Here is a 27,069-nt window from a genome sequence, read left to right on the forward strand (position 1 = left end):
TCATAATCAAAAACAACTAAAATCTAGAAGCAAAAACAATCAAGAATAACTAACCAAAACTGGGCATAACATCTCTTTTAACTTTATTAAGTGCCATTTTCAATAGGTATTTTAGTACAGTCCACATGCTGAAAAGCTAAGTTAATTTGTTGTGATCTCAGCAGATGGCTGGATTCCATGAAAATATTACATTTACTCATTTATTACAATGAAATAACACTCTATTTTCATTTGTCTAGGTCTTTTGACCGAAAACAACAGCTTCAGGCGCCCGCGCCAGGCTTCAAAAAAAATTTCATTAAAAATCGCATGGCAACTTTATATTTGCACTGTTTATAGAAATCTACTTTTGAATAAGAATATAATTCTTATTTGCAATACAATTTCCTGTCAACAATATTGTCGGAGTATAGACATTCAATATACAATACATTGTTAAATAAAGTTTTATTCCGGCGCGACTGCACAATAACCGGAGCTAATAGGGAAAAACCACGACGGCAACGGCAACGTCACTAAACAAAAGGTTTAATGAGGAGAACAATGGTAGTGCACGTGCATTATAATTCCCGGTACATTTCTTTGCCGTCCTCTGCAAAAAAACAGCGTGAAATGATCAAATTCTGCGTTGTCTGGAGAACGTGAACCACAACGGCTAATTTTTCAAGTTTATATTTCAAACTTATCGCTGTGTTTTAGTTTTACTTTTGTGATAGTTTTAACAATGATAAACAAAGTAAATGACTTAAGAGTACCGCGAGATTCATAGGTAAAATATAAATTCATTTTTTAATCGACGTTGTCCTCGGCGTCGCCGTCGTGGTTCCTTAAACTCCCTATTAGGGAATTACAAGAAGAAAACACACTCTCATCTTGTAAAATGAAAACAAAAATCTGACCTTGGTTGTTTGAGTTAATCACATTTCAAATTGGAATTGAGGAGTTTAATTCCCTGTTTTTTCCGCTTAACAATGCATGAATGATTTGCATGTAGTCGAAGTTTAAGGCATCTGGAAACAAACTCTTTTCAAGGGACAATATATGGCTTTTTATCTTACATTAATTTAATGTTTCTAGCGACTTTGGTAAATTACATACATGTCCTTTTTTCTCAAATCTACTACAGACATATATTCGGGTTACACAATCCTTCATTTACAAAGTGCCTTCGCCGCCTCCGGGCTGTTGACAATGTTTCCATTACTTCGCCTTTTTGTTGATGTTTTGAGCTAAAATCGCCGCTCGTTCTGCGATCGGTACAAATCCCTCTTCTTTCCTCCATTTTGTCAGCCTTGCCGCAAACCAGTTCTGAAAAGTGCAATAACAATTGAAAATGAAAATTTAATAAACGACGGCAGGGAATTCGAAATAATGAAAAAACTTTCCGCCCAACGTTTCATTGGACCTTACGCTCTGGAATTGAAAAAGATCAAATATTCAGCTTGATAAATGAGACAAAAGTTATTCTCTTTTTTGGTTAAAGAATTGGAAATCATTGCGAAATATAGGTATTTTCAACATTGAGTATTTCACAAAATGTGTACGATTGTTCAAATTTCACTTTCATACTGAACATCTTTATTACTTGTAAGCTTAAATATATCGCTGAATTATTGCCAAACATAATATCTTAGACGGCAGTTTGTTTACAAAAAGGTACTAAAACACTGTAAAACAAGTCGAAGCTAAACCACTTCAAGGTATATTCCGATAAATGAAACATATTTCAGAATAAAGATTTGAAATATTATTCTCGCCTCTTTCGCACAGTTTTTAAATAAGTATGATATCTGGTATTGCACAAAAAGTAAACATGTCTCTAGTCTAATTAATTACAGGAAAATTTAGTTGAATATTACAAAACAATCCGATTTTAAAGTTCAAACGCAATGCTTTTGGCTTCGAGAGCACAATTTTTTCCATACGTAATTTAACTGTCGTATTCAAAGTATTGCTGGATTCTTTTTTATCAGAATGTGAAAGAAAAAACAGGAAAATGTTTGAGTTTACCTCTATCTCTTCTTGTGTTACTCCGATGTCTGCCGCCAGAAAAGACATACTAAGTGAATCGGGATGTCTGCAAGATTTGAAAGCATCCTCAAGAGCCATGGATTTTTCTTTATCTTCGCCAAGCTTCTTAAGAATATCGGCCATCGTGCGTTTTCTGTAGTCGCGAAAAGCGTCGAATACTTGGAAATCCAAAATTCGTGACCCAAAGCTTGGATTCTTGTCTCCTCTGGATTTCGCGGTCAGCTGGACTCAAGCGACATAGCTTTGGAATTGTTGTGTTGGTCTAAAACTGAAACGTTCTTGTGCAAATTTTTCGTAGCAGGTGAATAATCGGGCCTCCTGATTGGCCGAGACCGCATTAAATACTTCCCTAGGCTGTATTTTGAGCAGCGTCATATCATTATCTCATGGCGAGCCCACGAATAAATCAACATAATCACACAAAGGCTGGCGTCGTTCTGGCAGCTGAAATGAACGGATTTACTTTGTATGAAAATCACCAACACGAAAACCGGGCGAATTTTTTTTCTACGGGGAAACTTATATTCAAGAAAAAGTAAATGGAGAAAATGTTTGGTTTTGGCGTCTTTGTAATAACAAAACCACAGATATGAAATATTCAACAAGATTTGACACTTTGCCTTCACTTAGCTAACCACGGTATTTTGCATACGATCGAGTCACTTAATTTAAATGACATGGAAAATATCGTTTCACCAAACTGCGAATCGCTAGTTTTTCTTCGACATCTTATATTAATTCTCGCTTTATGAGTTTACACTAATACTAGAGGCCCGATAGTTTATATTCACACTAGTTTAAACTAAGTTTCCGTATGTTCACTGTTTTTACATAATCTGAAGAAAATGCTGTCGATATAGATGTGGTGAAAATATTAATTCGTGAAATAGGCCATTTAATTTTTTTTTTCCGTGCAAAGAAACAAGTCTTTCAATCAACTAGAAAAGGCCTCTTTAAAGGTTAATTTTCTAAAAGTTCCGGTTTTGGATCTCTTCAAAGAGCTTTTGTAACTGCATAAAGTAACGATGGCCTTTTAAAAAGTAAATTTAAATAAATGAATAAAGCTTATCATATTATAAGTCAAATACTAGCAGCTCCAATACGCTTGCGAGACCCACGCGTTCTTTCAAGGATTACTATTAAGCCGTATAAGCCCTTTTAAGAGCTTTAACGACTAGCGGCCGCGGTAAAAGATCTTCAAGAATCTTTGTCAGCTCGGCGTATCTCGGGTTAGTACACATGAAAAGTTCAGTTGAATGAAGCCCAAGAACTAGCAAATATTTTTTTTTGTCCAAACTAGCGTTTTTCTACCTTTTTGTTCATCAAAAACTCGATACAGTGTTGCATCAACCATCAGTACCAGAGAGTTTAGGTAACCACGACGGCGACACGAGGACAATGTCGATTAAAAAATGAACTTATATTTTACCTACGAATCTCGCGATCCTCTGAGCCTATTTACTTTGTTAATCGCTGTCAAAATTATCACGAAACTGAATCTGGAACACAGCGATTAATTTGAAATAGAAAGTTAAAAAATTAGCAACCGTGGTTCACGTTCTCCAGACAATGTAATTTTCACGTTGTTGTTTTGCAGAGGAAGATAAACAAATGTATCAAGAATTATAACGCATGTGCACAGCCATTGTTCTGCTCACTAAACCTATTGTTTAGCGACGTTCCTTTTGCCGTCGTGGTTTCCTTCAACTCCCTAAGTACATGTAATAAAACACCGCTAAGTACGTCAAAAACTTTGCTTCGCGTCAAGTCCCTTAAGCTTCTCGTTTTGTCTTACGTCACTGACCTTAAAACACAGAGCAGAATACAATGTCACTTTTATTGACAAAGGTGAATGATAACATTGCACTATAACGTATAACTCTGATAAAATCTAAATGGTGCTGTTTGTTCTCAACAACACCGCTAAGGGACACTAAACTCTCGGGCAATCATATATAGACTGTTCACAAATCCTATATATAATCCAGAGGATGAAAGTACTTTTCGTGTGTACATGTATGACGTCGAAATGTATGACCATGGCAAACGCCAAAGTAACGAATCAAATGCGTCTTCACGCCAAGTTCTTCTTTGAAGTAAGCGTCACTGAACTGTGCCTATTTCTCCTGAGCGTCGTCTTCGATGAAGTCTTTAGCCTGTTCAGCGGTTATTGCATCGATATGACTGACTTTGTTTCGGAATTTTACGCCGTAAAACTTATCGGCGGACTCTAATAGCTCGGGTCTGAAGGTTGTGGTGATAAACTGAGCTTTTTCAGCCAACTTACGAAGCATTTCTAGACAAAAGAAGGAAAACGCCGTCAGTGTAACTCTAGTTGGTGGACGTTTCGCAAATTTTCAACTCGGAAATGATAAACGTTTAAAGATAATAAAATCAAACACATTCCAACCTCTTGCAGATTTCTTCAGCCGCGCTTTTTGTGATCTACCAGCACCCCTTAAATAAAATACTACCCTTCCTTAACGCCCAAGTCGCTAGTGGAGGGAAGGTGCCTACGAAGCCCGGGGGCTGCAACCGTAGTCACATCCCCAGGGCGCTAGAACACCCGACTGGCCTGCCCAACCCGCAACCAAGCCACGAGACCCCCGCGCCAAGCCCCCTACAGGCACCCGTCACACTCAAGCCAGACGGCATTGGTGGAAAAAAAAAAAAAAAAAAAAAAAAATAAATAAATAAATAAATAAATAAATAAATAAATAAATAAATAAAATCAAATAAAATGCTGAAAAGAAAGGGGGGGATAGGGAGGGAACGCCGAGAACCGCTAAACTATAATTCAATCCACAACGCCACACTAACAGAGCGATGAACACACTGCGAGCACATGGGATGACAACACATGTACTAACCAAATATACCGCTGGACAATGTCAGCCCCAGGGCTCTCACGACCATATGACTGTTGCAAATGCTACAGAAACGCACCAAACGTTAAACAAACGCTAGCAGATGGCCAAGGCACTAACAAACGCCTACAAAAACGCTACTGACCAGACTGGTTCCTGGTCATAAACTATGTAAAATTTAATTGAACTATATCAAACGCTACAAAACGCACCAAACGCTAACCAAACGCTCACAGACAGCCAAGACACTGACAACCGCCTATAAAAACGCTACTGACCAGACTAGCTCCTAGTCGTTAACTATGTTAAATTTCATTTAACTATATTTACTCCACCCCTCTCCAGCTTCCGCTCCCCCACCCCAAGCACAGCACAGCTTCGCGTAACACACAACCCTTCCCCACCCCGGTCCCACAGTCGCAATTTGGCCTACATGAACGTATCTTTGCCTACCCCACAGTCACAATCTCACACAAAACATTACCACACTAAAATCCCACATTCAAAATCGAACACAAAAATACCGCCCTTCTCTATTGCTACGCAGCCGAATCGAACTCGAAGCACTACACTCCACAATACTGTTTCCAACAGTACAATTCCTTAATATCAGCCAGTAACAATCTGAGATTCTACGCTGGAGTATTAAATATACCTGCGACAGCTTTCCTGAACTGAGGATCCAACGCTTGATCAATCTCATCAAACAAATAGAAAGGCGCCGGGTCACACTTCTGAATGGCGAATATCAAAGCCAGAGCTACTAAAGACTTCTGTCCTCCTGATAACTGGTTCATCTCACGAGTCTCAGCGGACTTCCCAGTAAAAGAAACCTACAGTAGAGACACAAAAGACACAAACAGATCCATGGTGGTCGTTTTGCACTAGAGTTTTTAAGCTAGCTTAACTATTGTCTATGACTGTTCATACCAGAGTGGTATGATTGTCCAAAAAACGATAGAGTTTTAAAACTAGTTAAACAGTAGAATATCGTAATCAGTTCACACTAGAGTGTCTAGCTAATTTAAAGGTTGTTCCGTAACTGCCCATCCACACTGAAGTATTCAATCTAGCTTAAATGTGCTGTCTGAGTTCTCAAGTAAGCTCATCAGTGGCATACAAAGTATGACGGCCCGTTTACACCAGAGAAATAAAGCGACCTTAATAGTGGTATATGACTTTCCTTTCATACTAGAATTGTAAACCTAGCTTAATAATTTTACATCTTAACCAGACTGGGTATGGTTTGAGGTCTTAAAGAAACCACAATTATTTGTCTGTGAACAAAGAGGAAAACTCACATGATACTCAGCAAGATAGCAGTGTATAAGACGAGCCATCGGAGCAATTGTGTTTATAATAATGATGATATTTATTTACCTTGATACTTATTCCAGTGAACTGATCCACAAGAGGTACAGACCGCTGGGACTGCGACTGAGATGCCTCGCTGTCTTCTTCCTCTTCCTAATTTCCCATTATTACACAAGATAAAGCGCAAAGGGTCATTATCAGTGATTGTTTGCGGTGGAAAAAAGGGAGGTCTGATACACTGCAGAAACTACGAATAACCGATCTGCAGGAGATGATTGCATCTTCATCTAACTTCAGAGAATCCTGATTTTTCCCAGTAACACAAGCATAAGCTTAAGATCCCTGAGCAAACACAGGGATCAAACAACGACCACGACGACGACAATAACAACAACAGCAAAAGTTACTTGTGCTCGCGTTAGTGTCTCTCAGTATTTGCGCTTGGATCTCGTCAATAGTATATACCAGGGTTTTGATTACTCGCTACTTTTCATAAAAATTTACCATCGACTTTATAATCTATGAGGAGGTTTAACAAGTGGCTAAGTGCCTCTTACCGCTTGTTCCACTGGATCTGTTTTCATTACCAAAGTGGCTTTCCCATGAGGAACGAGCTGTTTGAAAACCTCACTGAAGTTGTGAGACATCTGTTGATAGAATAAACACATACAACATCAGCAAGAAACTATGTTCAAACTGAATCAAAAACAACACTTGTGGGTTTACACTTGGAAAGTATACAAGAGAATATGACTAAATGCATGGGGTTGGTTGTCAAACAGTAACTTTCACCCAAATATTCTCTCACAATAAGACGCAATTTTAGTACAACAACCAAAGAGTAGGATTTCGCTAGCGTAAAACAAAGCAGTCCTTAAACAGAAGTGCGGGCTACCTTGGGGGCGAGGAAGATCATCGGAGTTCATCTTGCTACTATCGTAGTTACTCCGTGTTGTCGTATTGTCGTCGGGCTATCGACTGTCGACTGTCGCATTTCCGTCGTGTTGAACTCAACTGATGAAAGTATAGAGCGACGTTGGAATCATCCCCGATCCAAAGTTGGGCCCGAACCCAACAAGAAATACATCGTTTGTTTTGATTTTCTGTGATACGAATACCGCTTCAGGTAGTGAGGTACAACTGCAAGCTAATTCGAAGTTGAGTCAACTGGTGAGCTCAGAACAGTTGAACTAAAGTCGAAAGTTGATCCATAGCTTGATGTTTGAATTGTGCACTCATTTTCTAAGTACCTGTTTGAATGTGAACAGAATCGCCTCATGCTTTCGGAGCTCAAGGACATCCATCAAGTCCACGATTGACTAATCAAAGAAAAAACATTAAAGAGCCTGGAGAAAACAATCGTGTGAAGAATACATTCAAAACGCTCAGCGCAAAATAGCTACGCTACGATATATCAATTGAAGGAGTTACCTTACCAAGGATTGAGCCATTACAATTTACTTCTACTCTCTTAAAACGGTCGGATACGGCCTCAAAACAAAAATCCACCAAGGTAGAAAAACACCAAAGTAAAAAGAAACGGAGGGGGGGGGGGGGGGGGGAAGGACGGCTTACAAAGACAAAGATTGCCCAGGATGGATTGTATTAAACAAGCTAACAAAACCTTTCATCTGTGATATAGCTCCTGTAATTTTAATTGATGAACAAAATACACTTCATAATTATGGGACGAAGTCTCAAAATGATACTCAACTAAGGTAAGAAAACGCCAAACAGGTAATAACAAACTAAAGAGGAGAAAGTCAAAATGCACGAGTGATTGAGATGATCTGAAGATTGACACGGAAAAATAATCAAATTGGAAAATAATTCTTTTACCTGGTATCCTTTGTCGAGTTCCTCTTTCCTTTTCATTAGTTTTTCTTTCTGTTCAGAGAAGTTTACAAACTGGTCCAGCGCCTTCTTATTCACATGACTGTATTTCTTGAGCTCTTCATTACAATGGTGCAACTTCTTCCACAGCTAACAATAAGTACAAGTAAAATGAAAAGAGAGCAAAAACGACTTTTTATTAACTGCTCAACTGGGCAGACCATGTATTGGGATGTTTATATGTCCGAGCTCGTAACAATGACAAACGAAATTACTTAGACAATATCTCAAGTAGTGTCAAACGTAGTTTAAAGAATGCCCTTTCGACAAAAAGTCCAGTGTGCATTCTTCTTTATTTGTGGGGTGAATTTTTTGTTTGGAAACTAATACCCTTCACAAAAAATACACGTTATCTAGTTGTTTGAAGTTCACTACGTTTTGAGATAAGATTAAATCAGCCTGTCTTTCTAAACGCCTGATCTGAGACATATTGTTTAGCCCGTCCGAGATTTCCTATAGGGTTGAACTTTTACACAGACTAAAAATGGACACGCAAGTATTTTTAGGGTCATAGAATATCGCTACCAACAGAACAGTTTCTATAGAGTGGCTTTCAATTGTCGTAAAACCAAACCAAAGTAATCACTCTGGCCAATCACAAAAGACAAAGACAATACAATGAACCAATCAAAACTTGAAGTAAATACATGGAGCTGACGCGATACGCGGGAAAACGTGTGCGAGCGAGTTATGATTACGTTTTAGTTTTACTTCTGATTGGATGAAAAATTGGCGCGAGCTTTTTTTTTTAACCCAATGATGTAGCGTAGTAATGCAAAACCAATTACTTTTTGATACTCAAATGTAAACCGCTCTAAGTTCTCCCAAAAGGCTTGGTTGGTAATCATTTACAGCTTACCGTCTTGACAGGAGTTTTTTGATGCTTCTCAAATGCATCAGCAGGGAGGGAACCTAACTCACGGATCTTCTTGGTACATTCTTCTTTCTGTTCAAATAGAAAAAAAGAAATCCATTGCATTCAACAAACAACATTTTAACGTTCACATGAGCTGACAATTCGCTCTTCTCTGTCTGATAACTTTCCCATCTCAAAATTGAAAGAGGTTTTTACGTTAACTGCAGAAGTTCCCGCGCGCTCATTGGCTAATTTTCATTGTCAATACGCGGACAGACACATGGATTTATAATTTATGCGATGCGTCAACGAGCGAGAGCGGACAATTTGACAATTTGTTATCGTAAAAAACAAATTGACGTCAGTTTATCATGCGTCTGTCCTGTTAATGACAGGACTGATTCAGCACCCGAGCCTGAGAAGAGGCTGTTGTGTTTGGGTGCTTTAAGGTAATTCCTCTGAAATAAAAGTGACAATAGATTTTTGTTCAAACTTTGTCCACTGAACATTTATCATGTGATAACTTCAATTTTGAAATAAAAAAGGGGGCTGCCCATGCTCATTAAGGAGCAGTGAGGCATTGAAAATACCCCATTTTGGCATTATTTAATGCTTATTATAAGAACGCATTCCCAGTAATTGTAACATCTTTGTGAGCCCGGACTCATAAGAACACGCATTAAACTACAGTCAATACATTGTGTCGGACACAAATAAACGTTTTAAGTTTGATTCAGACAGAAAGCTAAATCCTTGGTTAAAAATTTGAACTAAATTTCTTGACGTGGTTACCGACTGCCAAATAGAAAAGATCACCGTGTATCTGCGATTTTTCTCATTTATTCAATTTTCAGCAATAGAAATTAGATCAGTCTTTTCTCACGCAAAGCTTATGATTAGTTGATTAAAATGAGTGGAAAAAAAATTGGGGTGCCCGTGCTCGTTGGTGAGCTAGAGCCATTTTTCAACTGACAGAGCTCTATATCAAGGCAATTCCGTCATGTTTTCAATGTGCGCGTGCACGAGCCCGCGCTAATGACGCCATAAATTATGCGCAGTAAGGATGCGCAATGCAAATGTGAGGAATGACCTTAACCGTAGAAATTTATTAACAAACTAGATGTCTTTGGTCATCTTCAACTACGAAGGACCAACAACATAATCCAAATGGGCTAACAGTTGAAATTCCATTTTTGGTTGTCGTTGCTGTTGTTGCTTTTTTTTATTGTTCGTTTCTTTCTGTGTTTTATCAGTCTTGTTAGGCCGACCAAACACAATAAATTTAACAGCTTTGTGTTCCTTTCTCAACGACAAGCAAAAATCGTTAAAGTAATCTAAGCAAACAACAAGAAGTGCAACATTCTGCCTCCATATGCTTTGTTTTTCTCTTAAAGGAGCTAAATTTTTTAAGTTCGTCGCTTGTAATCCGTGTTAATCTTCTCCATCCTCAACCATCCTTGTTCGTTTTTGGTACATTTTGAGTTCTTTGGTGTTTTTTTATCTTAGTAAGCTACTATTTTCAGGTTTCCTTTAAAGGTATTTTTGTACTTAGTTAATTTAACTCAAAATGCTGAAAATGGGCTCCTTTAAACAAATTATACGTAATTAACGATATGGCTTTTATTACGAAGATACAAGTGACGAGATCTTTAAAGATAAGACAAACAATTTGATGCAGTCATACATTCATGATTCTTACTTTTTTCATAAGTAGACTCCTTTTGTGAGCTATTTTCTCCATGTGTTTGGCATCGTCGTCAATGGCATCTCTTTTTAGCTTCTCCATGTTCTAACAAGTTAAGGTTCAATAAATTGTTAAGTTGACTTGTATCTGTTGTGAGCTGGTTTCTCGCTCATTTTGACTCTCGTGACTTGCTCACTTTCAGGCTGCCTTTTCATCACAAAAACATTTCAAGAACGTTGGGTTATAACTCAATTTACGTCCATAACTTTGTAAGTATTATAACGGTAGCTGAGCACTTTCCATCAGTTCAAACTATCTTGATCGAAAAGGCTGCTAAACTACTGAAAGCAGGCAAACAGAAACTAAATCCAGAAGACACATTTTTAAAATAACGCAAAAAGACTGCTAATCTGTATAACCTTCCACTCATCCAACGATGTCTGTAGCTCCGACTTGTTCTTGGTCAAAGTTTTAACTTCTCCTTCAAGTTCTACAGAGGACATGATATAAGTACAGTGAGACAAGCTCTGTAAACCATGCAACAATATAAATAACTATTTGACACCGAGTAGATGCACAACAAGTTGGTCTGATTTTTTTCCAGTTGCAGCATCACTGGTAGATGTGTAGATGTTTCACTGACAATTACTTTACTTGGAGCTCCTTACCTTTTTGTTTAGCTGAACTTTGAGATATAGCCTCTATAACTGTGTGTAAGTCACCCTTAAGTGTCTCCAGTTGTAGATTGCGGTCCTCAAGTGAGATTTCTTCTAAAGCCTGTTGGAAACATAGCTCTGTTATACTCCCATATCATTCAGCGGCACGATTTCAGCCAGATACACCAGGTTCACGTTTATAGTTTGTTGAAGAAACCCAATGTCTTAAGCCGCGGACTTAATCAAGTCTTACCCCAAGTGACAGGTCAACTTTATAAATACAATTACAGTATTAAGTATTACAAAATGCCAGTCTTACATGTACATCTACAATGTCATACGCAGCGTCCACATTACGCAGGAGAAATTTGAAAACGCAGCTTTATTTCTACGGTTACGCCTACCGTCCACACTAATCCGAACCGAAAACGGAGCTTTTCGAAAACGCTCTTCAAACCGGAGGAATTTGAAAACGCCGGCTTTGCGTTTACGTGTGAACGGAAAACATTTTGAAAATAGAGCTTTCGACAGCCATGACGTCACGATAAGCATGTGATTTCCCTGACCGAGTTTTCCTCAAACACAAATCCAAGATGACCGGTGATTGTTGCGTTTGTTAAATCCTACGTAGTGTGGACAGGGCCTGAAAAACCCCTCGACAAACCTGTTTCAGCTCATCTCGTTTCCTTTTTAAATTGTTGTTTAGGACATTTTCCAAGGTGTTCTTCTTGGCTTCCAGCTAAAATGAAGATAACATCACGTGTCTGAGGTCAACAAACGAGATCATCAAAAACAATAATCCACTAGTTGCAACGATAACTATAATTATTTTACGGCTAGCTCCGTGAGCGGGCAAGATGAATCAAATCCTGCGCTGTGATTGGCTACCAGAGCGGGTAAGATGGAGCTACCTTGCCAGCTCGGGACTACCCGCCGTGTCCCGCAAGAAAAATTTCCCCGAAAGCCATATAATAGATCCTTTATTGACCAAGCTTGTTCATTCAAGATGGCTGGATATTGGCCTCGTTCTTTTTTTTGCGAGTTTATGGACCTCGACTCCGTCTCGGTCCATAAACTCGCAAAAAAAGAAACTTGACCAATGTCCAGCCATCTTGACCTCACACTTGGTCAATAACCCATATTTCTATATCTTACTACAGCTGTAGGTAATCTTAAACAACACTCACTCCGCAAGCGCACATTTTTCAAAGTTCGTAATCTACACTAATTTTATCTATTTTATTACCATTATTCTTATACAAAACATTCACCTTCGTTCTCTTTGACAGAGAAGCTTTCAATCTTTCTTGAAGTGTGACAATTTCACTGTTTAAATCATCCACCTAAAAAATGCGAGAAAGAAACAGAGGTAAGGCTGTACAAGCACTAAACTAAACACCCACATATAAGAACCTATGATTTCAGGGTTCAGGCTGATCTAGTTCTTATTTACCAGGTACTTAGTGAGAAATCAGCCTGAAGATGTTCTCAAAATGTCCTTTAATTTGTTTCAGAAATACTATAGTTTAAAGACTGCTAGAGGCGTAATAAACATACAATGTTTAATTACTAAGAAATACGCTAAAAATAAATTTCAAATAAAGAAATAAAGAAATAAATACTATTACTTAATACTAATAATGTTATAATACCATAGTACTATAATATGAGTGCTTTCTTATTCTGGCATCCATTTATTAGGCTGAATTGGTTCTCATAAATTCATTGGCCAACTTTCAGCCTGATGTTCTCAATATATGTGGGTGGTTACTGTCTTGAGTAACAAATTAACTTTATGAATGTACTGTACATAAAATAACTGACAAATGTCTAGCCCTATATTACAACAAGAACAACAGAAACAGTCATTCATGCAACCTTTTGAGTTTTGCAAACAGATTACAGTTTAAAATTTGAACTGTTGTTACAGTTTGATTAAGTTAAGGACATTAACGCAGGCCATACCTCTTGTTGATCTTCTGCATTAAGTTGAGAAACCAAAGCAGTACCGAGTTCCTCCTCTAAAGCTTTCATGGTGCTACGCATGGACTTTAAATCCACCTCAAAATGTGACAGTCCTTGTTCCTACAGATGTATAACAAACAAGTTAAAGAGAGCCTTAATATATCACTTCTCAAGTTCTTCTTGCATTCCACATTCCAGTCATTTCACAGTGGTTTACATGTAGTGGGCAGACGGTTGATTACATCAACCACCGTAAGTACGTCATAGCCAAAATTATTCGCATGGTTAGATTTTCTTATCCATGGTGTTCCGCTGGTAAAGCTTCGCGGCGCACGAGCTCTGCTAAAATTATTCACTAAAAAATATAGGATGTACATGCACATAAAAGAAAAGAAAGAATAAGGATGTTACTTACTTTTGACTCCAACGTTCGTTCAGCTGTTTTCTTTTCCTGCGTTTTGGCCTTCACATCAATTTTCTGTTTCTCGTATGTTTCCCTGTAATGTCATTTGTTGTGTTAGCTACCTAATTTATTTACATCAACACTACATGTATAACACCAGAAAATGTAAATACGTCCTGCGATTATCAAATAAATATGGTCAGCGCTGTTAAAAACCGTCTCCATATGCATTTTTTTTTAAGAGGTTCTAGCGAGACTCACCTTAGCTGTACTTGTTGTGTTTCCACCTTCTGTAATTCTCCCAACACAACTGTTACTTCAGAATCAAGTTCTAGAAATCTGTTAAGGCTATTTAAATACGTCTCTTATAATAAATCAATCACTAAAACACGAAAACATCACAGTACTTGTCTCACGGACGAGTAAAATTTAATCGTAATGCAAAGTGTGTGATTCAATATAAATGGATACTCTCTAATTCTCCCTTAAGTTTATCTCTCTCTGTTTCTTCTCCTTCCACTTTTTCCTGTAATTTCCAAATGCTATCCTGTAGCTCCAGGCGAGACCTTCTGTTTCCATAGTAACCACCGGTGAGCGCACCTCTGCGACTAACTTGGTCCCCTGTAACAAACGATTCTCTGTTTGGTACATTTGAATCTCGAAACTGATATTGATCTGCTACAAAAAATAAAAATTTCCTCCACAGGCACAGCTGTATCTCAAGTTCCTTGGGAGCCGTGACCTTTATTATATGACATTGCGTAACGTCGTAAATATAAGAGTTTGTATGGGAATGTAACGATTGTATGTAACATTTCGAACTATGAAAAAAGCAATTGAATTAAAACGAATAACTTCGACTCTTATTCTGTGTGTTACTTTGGGGTTGTTTCAAAGCGATTCCAGCGACATTCAGTGAGAGAGGAGAACGCTCTTTGTTATTTGCATTCGTTTGTCATTGCAAAAAGAGTTTCGTTTGTACCATGTTTTATTCTTTTATCAGTAAATTTATGTATTATATTTCCAGTTGCACTAATTAGTTAAAAGAAATTACTAACTTCAATAAACAAATAAAGAAAATGTAGGAACTTTTTCACTACTTATTGATCATAACAAATATGCTTGATGTCTGAGAATACCTTCTAACGTAATGCAATCAAGATTTTCACTTTTGGAAAACTGCGAGGCGACATCAAGGTTGCGGCAAATGAGAGTTTTACCAAATACATACTGCATGGCAGGTCTAAATGCCTCGTCAAACCTCAATTTGTTTATCATTGGAAGGGCATCCTAGAAAATACCAAACATCAGAAATAAAATAATTGAACACATAGATAAAACCTTCTCGTCATTCTCAAAAATTATTGGTACAACACATAGATGATCTAGCATGTTCTTCTGACATCTGGCAGTCATAGAAAGTAAATGTGAACTTGTTGCCTAAAGTAACCTTATGCTCTTGGTACACATTCAACATATCTTCTACGACAGGTGTATCTGAGATTTGACCTACAATAAAGATTCTCACGGTGTCCATGTTGGTCAACAACGAACTAATAGTTTGATGAACATGCACATGTTGATCTGCGTGCATGAATTGCCTGCAAAATTTGTTCAGAAAAGCAACAACCTGGCAAGACACTACAATGTAGATGTGTCTTCTGATTAAAACTACAGCAGCTGTACAAAAATTTAACTACACTAAACATGCACTGAATTTGTGTACAGAGTTGAATGTTCTTATTAGTACAGTCTGAAGTTACGACACAAAAGTATTACTAACTGGAGAGGTGGGGTGCTCTTGTCCCCTGCTCAGTAGTGTGTTTAGTGGCATAAATGATGCTTCCCCTGGTAGTTTATGTTTATTCATGATGGACAAGATTTGTGTCGCAGTTTTATCAGAATTCACTACAATGTGAAAAAGCCTGAAAATACATGTAAAACAAAGTGAGTTAGAAAATTGCTGTGGTATAGAAGTCTCTCAGGAGATGTTCGAGGCAGTTTTCAAGGACACCATTATCATTATTTGATCTACAGAATTCTGATTATTATTATTATGCACAACTTCATGTATAGTAAGTGTAACTATGTAATTTTGTTCTTACATTATACATTATTAACTGATTAGGGTTTCATTTATGTTTTCAGCAGGAAGGCGACTGGTTCTTGCAGGCAGGTAAATCTTTTTGAACTGGACCTTTCCTCTAGAAGGCCAAACCAGGTGTGGGCAAAATTATTCTCACAGCCAGTCAATTTGCCTGGAGCTCTGCCCTTATTGAAACCCTGATCAGGGCCAATTAGCCAGTATGAATCAAATCAAGGCACTTGCCTCACTCATTTGTTTCTCTGTTTTTGTTGGTTTTTGGTTTGAAGGGGAGAAGTAAAACACTGCTAAATACCTAGGAAGAGAATTTAACGATGGACGTTGCCTCGGTCATAATTTTTTTCTGGCTACAGCCCTTCTGACTGATTTGTCTGAAAGGCAGGTGGGCATATCAATCCTCCAATAAACAAGAGCAAAAGACGAGGGTGGTCTGGATTGTTCTGTATTTTTATTTCAAGAAAATAAAAGGAAAGAAGTGGTCATATTGTTGATCAAAGGTCAGGGCTGTTTCATGCACATCATAACGATACACCATATGTGTAGACAACAATTTATAACAGCAGATGCCTTACTTGTTTCCCGCTGTGACCTCAACTGCAGTAAAAAACTGTTTATCACACTGAAAGTTCTCCATAAGTGGTCCATGAACACCATCAATGCCTCTCTCTTGAACAATCTTTTTAACTGTGTCAATACCATTACTGACATGCTGTTAAAATCAACAACAATCTCAGTGTCACTATTAAAATACAAATCAACCTGCATGTACAAGAGAGTTGGAAGAAGCATCAATCAATATCTCTGCTATTGGTGTTGTTCAAACATGGAGTACATCATCTGCAGTATACTTTTATGCAACTCCTTGCACAACATTAACTTGTGGCTACATTATAAAACTTGTTTCGCCCATCCATCAGTTACGTGCAAGCAAGGACAACTTCTTTTGCATCATTAATTTTATTCACTCTTTTAAACGCATAGGATACTGTTAAGAAAGAAAAACAGTTTTCTATACTTTTATTTATATTTTCATTCTTTTTTAATCAAAATGCTTTTATTATTACTCTATTAAAAACCAACTAAACTTTGACTATAAGTAATATTACATGTAGTACCTTGCTAACAGTGCTCCTTAGGTTCCTCTCTGTTTTACTCAGCTCTTCTCTAGTGTTCTGCATGCTCTGTTCTATTGCTGCCTCTTCTCGCCATAACTCTCTGGGGTGGAATAAACATTTTTACGTCTTACATGAACACGAACATCAATAGGATCTTGAGGTTCACAATCAAGCTGAGAGTATGATTGAAGCATAATGCAACATGCAGGTGAACATTTAACATTACTTTTTAACACAGTATGTGACCCATTCAGTCCTACCCTCAAAATTCACATTCTCCTTACTTACTGACATACATACCTGTATTGAGTGCATGCTTATGCCAATGTAACAATGTAAAATCAGTGCCCAATTGCTTTTAGGAATTTCAGAATTACATTGTAACAGCTTACTTTCTTCTGTTGGTAGTATTATCTCTCCGCTTTTTCAATTCTGCATGTTTCTTGTTTGCCTTTTCAATATCTTGCCTTCTCTTGTCCACATTGTCTGTTCTTTCCTGAATAACATAACAGAGAGGCCAAAATAAATTAAAGGTACCAACAAGTACTTGGTGTCAATTAACAAGTATGCAAATTATTGCCCTTCTTGATTCTACATGAAGAGTAGACAAAATTAATGGAAAACACCATACAGTGCAATTATATAAAACAGAATTAGCTGATCAATGGCAAATGTTATGACAGTCTAGATGGCACCTGTATTTCAACAGTCAGCTCCTGTACGGCAGTCCTTAGTTTGTCAACCTCAGCTCTGATACCCAGAATCTACAAGACAAAATGAACATCCCTTTTATCAAAACAGGTTATTTTGTTTTATTTATTATGTAATAAATAATGTCGCACATTAAATTTGAAAAGAAAATAAAGAGAGAGGAAGCATGTTCATGTACCACAAAGGCAAAATGAAACAGATGTGTTTTTTGGTAGTGTATAGATCAACAGAATTACAAAGAAAACTGACACCTCCGTACATGTACTTTTCAAGTGTATTGCCAACTAATGACATTATAGATGCTTTACAGGATGTGAGAATTGTTCTTTCTCTAAAAGTTATCAAAACATGGTTTGTACTTACTTGTGACTCTTTGTTTGCTATTGATTCTGAGAGGGAGCTTTTCTCCTGTAAACAACAGGTACAATGTAACAATGTACATATGCACATACTGTACAATCTTTTTCTTATGAACAGTTACAAGAACATGTATATCATTTTATAGAGCCATAAATTTTATTATACTTTTATTATCACATAAACTATTACTATTTTGAGAAGATCAAATAAAGATAAAAAAATAATAATGGAGAATTCAAGGCAGAAAAATACAAACTGTGACTCATTCGCACACATTTTCCCTCAATTCAAGTCAGCTACAGTGTACATGTACATCTAATTACTTCGAGTTTTGATTGGTTCACTGTATTGTCTGTGCCCTTTGTGATTGGCCAGAGTGATTACTTTGGTTTTGGTTTTAAACATTCAACTGAAAACTGTTATATTTGTTACTATTACTATAATAAAAGTAAAATCTTACAGGCAACTTATTGTAACTTTGTGTTTATCACCAATTCAATTTACCTCTGTGATCCACCTGTCTCTGGCTTCTGCTGTTGTGAACTGATTTTTACGGCCCTGTTTAGCATACAGCTCTGTACGTCTCCTCTCACACACTTTCATCCTGAAAATTTGCACATTAATTTCTTTATAATCTAACGGAAACTGGGCAACATATAGTAATTATAGAAAACCAAAATCGCTAATATAGTTAGGGTCATGCCAAAGGTTCTGGTGCACTGGTATGCAATGCTATAAATTGTAACATTTGAAAAATTTGCTTCATGGAATTTGAAACACTGAAAAGAAATAATACAGCAGCATTTTGATATTCATTGAACATGCTGGTGTAGGCCCATTGTTTGAGAGGGACAGGCAAGTCTTATACTGGGGCAGTTTTGGTAAGACATTAACCAAAAACACAGTTTGCTCAATTAAGTGTAATGTGATGGACATTTTGCTAAAATTGATATTATTTCAAGTGTTGTTGCATACACTAGATCATATGACTTTGAACTTAAGTCACTGCGAGGAGATGTTTTCTGCAAGTTTGTTACATGTAGGTTGGAAATCTGTCACAGAAAGTGGTGTTGTCAGTTTTGTTAGAGTCAGATTCAAATAAAATGGGTCAACTCGAAACCAAAGTGGAAGTTGGAAGCTGGACAATCTGGGGGAGACCACATTCAGTAGCAAGCTCCTAGAAAAAACTTGACCACCATGGTTGACAAATTCTGGCAACCGAGCAAAGAGCGACAAAGAGCGACAATGAGCAACAGCAGGCACCCACCACAGGCTTTCATACTGGCTTTTTTATCGGACCTTCTTTAGCTTGGGGTGAATTGGATTTGGGTGTGGTCTTACCTTGCTGAGCACTCAGTTTCTTCAGTTTTAAGATGATTGTAAGTGGGTAACAGTTCACCCAGTTCTTCCTCTTTGGATTGAATGGTTTCTTCCAACCGCATCAGCTGTTCTCTGTGTTGTACCTGCATAAGGAAAGACAGACTGTTCAGGACTGTAAGTTATTCCTTTACTGCAGATCAACATACAGCCCTGGAATTTCATCACCAAACAGGAAACTGCCGTTTGAGAATTAGAGAATATGCAAGTAAGAATGTCAGTATAAAAGATAACAATTAACATCTCTAATTGTTGATCATAATTATTATGATCAACAATAAGAGATGCCATAACAGTCAAAAACTAGTATCAACTCTAGTCAGCTCTTGGAGGACCTCTTTCTCATTTAATGCCAGTTTAATGATAGGAAACACCACGTGTTAAGGGATGTGTTTAAAACACAAAATGACAAAATGGACCTACTGGTAAGAATCACTGTGGGATACGGGTGTCTGCGAGGGTTATCCATTACAATAGACCATATTCGTATTCTCGGTGTTGGACTGGAACTAGCTTGAAATGGAGGCTCATGCGGGGAATATCATTAAAAAGAGATAAATGTCATTTGCATTTGAAAAGACTCCACGCATTAGCTTCAGTTGCAAGCTAGTTCCAGTCTAATACTGAGGATACGAATATGGCCTTAATTATTGAGAGCTCGAGGTGACCACTTGTCGAGTCAGTGATTTAGGCTAACCTGAGCACTGTTTAGACTAACTGGAGAGCTACAATGTTTTATCTTAGGCTAACCGTACTGCCATTTCATCATTTAGCCATTTCATGTTTTAAACAAACCCCATGCTAAACACCCACGGATGCTTAATGAGTACACAATTACATGTATAATAAAAAGTTCTCTGTAGGATGTTGCTGTCAATGGAAGTAATGTAAGCAAGTGTTACAAGTTCAATTATTCAGTTGAGGATAGATAACCTTGAGTGTACTGTCCTCTCGGACATTCCTCTCCAGGTCCTTGATATCGAGTTCCAGTTTTGTTCGTTGTTTTATGTGGTCCTGGCACTCTTCATCAAGTTGTTGTCTTTCAGAGCTTGCAGCTGTCATGCGATCCATCACTTCACGTAAGCTCTGGGACAGAGACTATAAGAAAATGATGTTTCATAAGTGTTGAGTGGCTTACTGTACTGTGCAAAATGAAAAGAAACAAGTCAAAATAAAAAAAGTGACAGTTAATTAAAGATAGTTATCAGTAGATTTCAAGTACTGTAACAGTATTCAAGTTATTATTTTTTTCACAAGAAAGATTTTTGAACGGCTTAGTTTGCCCTTGAATCAATGTGGAATTTAAAGGCATCTGGTAACTAAATCGACAGGATTACTCACCCATCCTCCGTGTCATGTTGCATTGTGTTGCATTGCGTTGCATTGCATTACATTACATGTACGTTACACGATTCTTCTGATACTTCCATTAATTATTTTTACAACTTCATAAATACATGTCATACAACAAACCTGGACTTTGTTACTGGCATCTTTGATTTCCTTCTGTAGTGTGCTTGCTTTATCTGTTTCCTGTTGTCTGGAATTTTCCAACTACCAAAACAATTAGCACAGGTGTAATTATATGATTAAAAATGTGAGTGTGACATCAGTAATAGTCAGTGGCAATTCTATCAAACATGTAATATAATGAAAGAGAGCATTATTGTTTCCCTACCGCATCTAGTTTTTCCCTTGTTTCCCTCATCTCTTTATCATGAATGGTGTACTCCAGGCACCTGGAAAATTGTGTCACACATCAATTTGATCTCAGTTTAATGTTGTGGCATGCAATAAAGACACAAGACCATGTAGTGGGCAATAGTGGGAAGGGAATGTACTGGAAGGCTCGGATAACAGCCCACCGACCAGATAAAACCCACTGGATGGGGGGCCTCAGCACATGGCGCTATGCTGAGGGGGGGCCCCATGCCTGTACTGCAAGGAGGACATTGTTGCTGGAATAATTACATGGTGCCAAATTAACCCAGCCAGAGAACAAATGTCCCCTCCCTGACGGGGCTCCAGCACAGGACTGAAGGGGTGCCGCAGGCAGCAATTCCTCGTCCTTAAAATTTATTAAAAGTTATTTAGAGCTGTGCATTAATAACAAAAGTTAACAAGAATGAACTGAGGGCTTAGGAAGCCCTAACAGAAAGGAGAGAAACTCCCCTAGGGTTCGAAGTAGTGGTAAATGCTAACTGTCACGAGATAAGAGGGTGGGTGGGTGGGGTTACACTTAGAGCAAAGTAACAACTTGCAGGACTTAGAAAAGGGAGAAACTGATTACTCGCATGACATGCTACACTTAAATAGTGCTTACCAAATAATTTTTTTATGGAAAGGCATGTGCTGTCGAGGACCGCAGAGATGAGTGTGGGCTCATCTAAGCTACAGGTGTAAATGTTGCTTGCCAACATTAACCTTTATTTTATGCTAAAATAACATTTAACATCATAACAATACACCAATCCATGTTGCTACATGTCTTCTAGTTGTGTTTATGATAATATAAGAGAAAGAGAATTCGGTTTACACTGAGTCTCATGCTGTTGGCACTCAGTCTTCACAAATATAAAATGGATTCAATTTAGTTTGAGCTTGATTGCCTCTGCTGTACCTTCGTTCTTTGTCCCACTTCTGGTATTCCTTTAATTCTTCTTTCTCTTCATCAAGTGTCTCTAAGCGTTCATCTATGTCCTTCAGTAACTCATCTATCTTTTCTTTTTTCCCCTCTACAAACCAGACAAAAAATAAAATTCTACTTGATATCCAGCCATGATTCTAGAGAGGTCCATTTAGATCTACACATCCAAAGTAAATGTACCACTTATCTTTAATCGTATATCCACACAGTACAGTAGCAGCTAAGGCAAGCAGAGACTAACAGATACATATACTGTGAATTAATGTAAACTATGGAACATTTGAAAAGTGCATTCAGATTAAGGCATAAATGTAAAAAAAAAAAGTCAATTTAACCACGCACGCTGTAGAAGCTAGTGCCCTCTTCTCTTTTGTTACAGTCATTAATCAGAATGTCAGAAATACATGAATAATAAAGAGATTGATCCACTAAAACCTATGATACAATGTACGTGTACATTTGTACCTGTGTCTTTGAGAATACTCTTGCTTTCTTCCTTCCTTTCATCATACACTCTTGTGCCAGCAACTTCTCGCAACAACTTCAGTCTTTCATGATCTTTTGCTACAGCTAGCTGATTAATCTGAAATTGGATCATGTGTACATGTGGAAAGGCATCTGTGGTAGAGTGTCGATTGATACCCTCCATCCACCCTTGATTGACACTTGATGGATATCTTAATTGATGCTCGGCCAACACTCAGTCAAGAATTGAGCAATGTCTTGATCAGCTGGAAAGTCGGTCAGTAACGGGCAGAGTGTCAACCGACTCATATGTGTCGATCAATATCAATGGTATGTCTGCAAAACCTACTCAACTCTTGACCAAGAAGTCGATCAAGTGTTGATCGAGTGTCAATCTAGTGTCGATTGAGGATCATTCAAGGGTATCGATCAACACTCGACCGTGGATGCCTTTAGAACTCATGATTCTTGATTTGTACAGTAATACTGTAAAGTCACAGGGATAAGTTGTACATGTACTGTATTTAAAATAGCAATGTCCAGGGTAATTATACAAGAAGGACTACTAGGAACTGTAAGTTGTTCGTTTGTAAATTAACCCAGAGATACTTCATGCAACTTTTTAGTGACTTACCCTGCCTTGCTTCACAATATAGTATGGGTTGCTGCGAGAAAAACCAGCGCTCTCCAAGAGATTCATGACATCATTTTTGGTTACATTCTTTTTATCCAGAAAATATTGGTCTTTCTTGGAACCAATCACTCGTCTCAAGGAAACTTCATCTTTCTCAATCTACCGGGGAACATAATTTACACCAATGAGAAGAGTACTTGTATCTGTACACATATACACGCAATTATTATATTTGTCACTAATTATTGTGACACACCGAAAAAAGTGATCCTTTATTGCTGTCTGTAGAGGGAATGTTACAATAACTTTTTCAAAATATGAAAACACTTACTGTAGATTTGTTTCTGGGCTTACTAAAATCATTAAGACAAATCAACTGCTTTGAAGATGTTTGAGAACTCCATAAGAGTGTTTTACATACAGATAACAATAATGGATTATTGAAAAGAAAAAAAAAAAAAATGCACACAATTAACTTTCTAGACTACAATACATCTGTGTGTCCAGTCATGTTGTTCAGTAACAATTCTACAGTCATGTACATTCTGTATTCACTGTCAGTCTTGTTATGGTACAGTTATACAGTAGCTTAGGCTGTATTAGGACTCTTAGAAAGCTCATGTATGCACTTACTGGAATCCTGTTATCTGTGTTGTCAAAGATGAGTTCCACATAAGCTGACAGGACACGTGGTCCAGTACCCTCCTACAAAAAACATGTAAAGAACTACTTCTTTTAACAATTCATACATATGAATATTTAACACTTGCCGTATAGCACAAAGACTAAGTAAGGAAGAGCAACGGGAGAGGGTGGGGGTAGGGTGGGGGAGCTCCCAGAGGGTCTACATGTAGAATGTTCGTGAGTAAGGACAGCCAACTATAGCCTAAAACAATCATCGTAAGAGTCAATGACAAAGATATAGGACAATTGTATTGACTAAACTCTTCAGCATGTCAACCAGATACAAAACCATATGGTCTACTGTGGTGCTTAACTTTTGACAATAAAAATTACAAGCATGTGTTTCATAAAAAAGGTCAATACGAAACAGAGTCAAAATAAACTATTGCAGTACTTCTACATGCAGGAGTTTTATTAATGTTTTCAGCAGGACAGGGCAGGAAAAAAAATTGAAATCCACATGCCCAGTGGGCCAGTAAATTTCATGTGCCCCCACTAAAATATTTCTTGCAGACACGGGCCAGTATGAAAATCAGAGGACATATACGAACAAAGTATACTTGGATTTCTAACTAATCCATGGTTTCAACCTACATGTAATGGTTAACTAAAGGTTAACTGCTGCCTGGAAATTATCATTTATCAAGCTGGCATTTTTATTCAGACTCACAAGACTACTGAGGCTAATTTCACTTGCCCACTGGGCCACTGAACTTCTAATTTTATTTGCCCAAGAGCAAAATTCACTTGCCCCAGGCAATCAGACCTTATTTTTTTTTCCTGCCCTGAGGACAACTGGTTTTCACAGGTAGGCAAAACTTTTTGAACTGAACTTCCTTATAAAAAATAATAAAAAAACAATTTCCTCTGGATGCTCAAACCAGGCGGCCAAAATCATCCTCAGAGATTGTCAATTTGCCCAGTGCCAACTCCCTTAAATCATAAGTTACATGTAGATGCAACAGTACTTGGACAACTGCGTCTTGCTTGAGACATGGTATAGACAACTTACATGAAGAAGTGCCTGCCGCTCCTCCTGTCGCAGATTACTGAATTCATCAGCACTGAGAACAAACTGAATGGCTGGAAAGAAATTACCAAGAGAATTCCAGGTTCATGTAGTGATCAACAGGTAATGGAATAATTAGCTTCCAGCAAAATTTAATTCTAACAACTTATCTTTCTACTTTGGGTCAAGACATGCTGTAGGGTAAATTGCACTTTCAAAAGCCAAATTTCATTTTATTTTGTGATGAAGACTTACATGTATGAAAGCTTTCTGTATTAATTTACATAAATTTAAAGTGAAGTACTACTGTCAAAATCTGCCCTAATAAACTTGCAAGCAGAACTATAACTAAGGTACAGTACATGTCATGAAAATGCAACACTTACCAAAAAAGAAATTACTTTTTCCAGACCCATTCCTGCCAACTGATGACAAAAAAAATACAGTCACGAAACATTGCAAATTAAACAAAATGGGTTACGTAGCAGCTCTCATAAAGTCTCACACGAATGGCTCAATACCCTTTAAGGGAACAATAGAACAGAACAGAAACAATGCCCCAAGCCTTAAACAATAACAGCTGCAACAATAATAAAACAATAGCAGCCTACAAGAGCTGCTGCACTTTTGAACTAAAGAGTAACTAGCAAGTACTGGTACCTACCGATGATATTATGTTTTGGGCTGAATGGTTCAATGATTGTTTGATCTCGATAGCTTCTGAAGCCTTGAATGATAACCTGCAAGGGAAATAGCATTCCCAATGACATGCTAGTGAGTTATTATTTTGCACCAGGAACAAATGTAACAAATGGTATTTACATGCAGTGGAAAAGCAACATAACACTGAAACTGCTGAAAACAACTATCATGTTATAGCTGCAGAAACACCCACTTGAGGGTTGTAATCCTAGAGCAATTCTCATTCTCCCGAACTTCCACCAGGACAAGAAAGAACCCACCTTAGATTGCTTGCTTAGATAAGTGGATTTTGCCATTGGGCAAGTGACACAAGAAGTTTGGCAGCCACTGGGCCAGTTAAATTAGCCTCAGTAGAGGACTAGAAAGACTGCTCAACACACTTGCAGTCTGCTCATGCATCCACAAACAGTTTTCCAAGACCTCAAGCATGCATTATCTGGAATAACATGGAACATTATCTTCTATTTGGTAAATAGTGGTGCAGCTTTGAATGCAGGGCTAGAAAAAAAGGCATTTCCCATCATCCGGGGCAAGTAGATTTTCCTTTTTCATTCTCCCTTGCATGATAGAGTGAGGACCCAGGCAAGTCATCGGCCAATTAAATCGTAATCAAAGTAAACTAAGACTTTCCCGCACGAAGCAATATTTGAGAGCTACTTGTGCGAAGGACAAGTTGGAATTCAAGTTTTTTTTTAGCCCTGTAAAATGCACACTTTCTTACAAGGTGTCCCCTGATCACTTAATAATGTACACTCATTACATAATTTTTATCACACGCTTAACTAACTGACCTATGTTGAGCTCAAACCGGCTAATTTTAACAGCGAGAACACTAATTAATTGCTTTCATTTTGTGATGCCATTTTTTTTTTTTTTTTTTAAATAAAGCAATAATACAGCTCAACTCAAATAAATATTCTGCTAACATGATCTAAGTAATATCAATTAAATTTTACAACGTACAATGCTTACATGAAATGACACAAAGACAGTTGCCGATACATGCAAATTGACAGAATAGGACAGAATTGAACTGAAAACCAAAATTAGGCTTTAACTTTTTCGAGCTTTTTTTTATGTTCACTCAGCGATTCCAGGCCATTGGTCCGCCAGCAGCAAGTCAAGTGAATCAAAATAGGAAAAAGAAGAAGTTAACATCTACTATGTAAAAGAAAAACATTTCGGAGTAAATTTTGCCATGATAACTGAGCACGACAATCGAATGAACTGAACTTCGCATGGAACTCGATGAGTCATAATATATATTTGCAGCGTTTGAATTCAGTAGAAAGCTACACAAAGCGACCAATGAGAGGAAAAATATCTTACCTGTTTAATGTACATGATTTTCCTCTTTTTTCAAGGCTTCATGAAGCAAATTTTGCGAAAATCTACAATGGCGGAATACAGCACATTTTGGCGCGAATGTATGCAGCTGCCTTCTGATTGGCTGATATACTACTACTCCCAGCAATCATCGCGCCACGAAGATAAAAGACACGCCATGTATGCTGCATGAAAAGCTCAATGACCTTTTTCACCGGTATCACGTCGCGCTTTCCGATTTTTTCATTCAAACAAAAAATAAGCCT

General features: G+C 37.7%; 3 protein-coding genes across 3 annotated transcripts in view; 1 reads left to right on the forward strand and 2 right to left on the reverse strand.

Moving 5' to 3' along the window:
• The window catches only part of LOC145477895 (dipeptidyl peptidase 1-like), a 214,226-nt gene that overhangs the window by 53,762 nt on the left and 133,395 nt on the right, over positions 1 to 27,069 (forward strand). The gene's annotated exons all lie outside the window — the stretch shown is intronic.
• On the reverse strand, positions 68 to 2,462 carry LOC145479876 (homeodomain-only protein-like). Its single transcript, XM_081458351.1, has 2 exons — positions 2,011 to 2,462; positions 68 to 1,308 (listed from the first exon to the last, which is right to left on the reverse strand). The coding sequence occupies exons 1-2, from the start codon at positions 2,152 to 2,154 to the stop codon at positions 1,201 to 1,203; spliced, it is 252 nt and encodes an 83-aa protein (XP_081314477.1). The 5' UTR covers positions 2,155 to 2,462; the 3' UTR covers positions 68 to 1,200.
• On the reverse strand, positions 3,837 to 26,886 carry LOC145477871 (structural maintenance of chromosomes protein 3-like). The gene is made up of 36 exons (XM_081455730.1): positions 26,807 to 26,886; positions 25,440 to 25,515; positions 25,162 to 25,200; positions 24,779 to 24,849; positions 23,716 to 23,787; positions 23,083 to 23,241; positions 22,449 to 22,566; positions 21,957 to 22,071; positions 21,015 to 21,075; positions 20,810 to 20,890; positions 20,270 to 20,434; positions 19,301 to 19,422; positions 18,464 to 18,563; positions 17,963 to 18,007; positions 17,584 to 17,652; positions 17,281 to 17,384; positions 16,889 to 16,988; positions 16,346 to 16,482; positions 15,453 to 15,594; positions 14,809 to 14,959; positions 14,141 to 14,290; positions 13,931 to 14,000; positions 13,682 to 13,763; positions 13,267 to 13,386; positions 12,573 to 12,644; positions 11,966 to 12,040; positions 11,314 to 11,422; positions 11,065 to 11,135; positions 10,661 to 10,750; positions 8,965 to 9,051; positions 8,052 to 8,195; positions 7,463 to 7,531; positions 6,770 to 6,859; positions 6,279 to 6,365; positions 5,554 to 5,731; positions 3,837 to 4,327 (listed from the first exon to the last, which is right to left on the reverse strand). Exons 1-36 carry the CDS (start codon positions 26,819 to 26,821, stop codon positions 4,149 to 4,151), a joined length of 3,615 nt encoding a protein of 1,204 aa, XP_081311856.1. The 5' UTR covers positions 26,822 to 26,886; the 3' UTR covers positions 3,837 to 4,148.

This window comes from Orbicella franksi, chromosome 2 (assembly GCF_964199315.1).
Source record: "Orbicella franksi chromosome 2, jaOrbFran1.1, whole genome shotgun sequence".
NCBI classification, from domain to species: domain Eukaryota; kingdom Metazoa; phylum Cnidaria; class Anthozoa; order Scleractinia; family Merulinidae; genus Orbicella; species Orbicella franksi.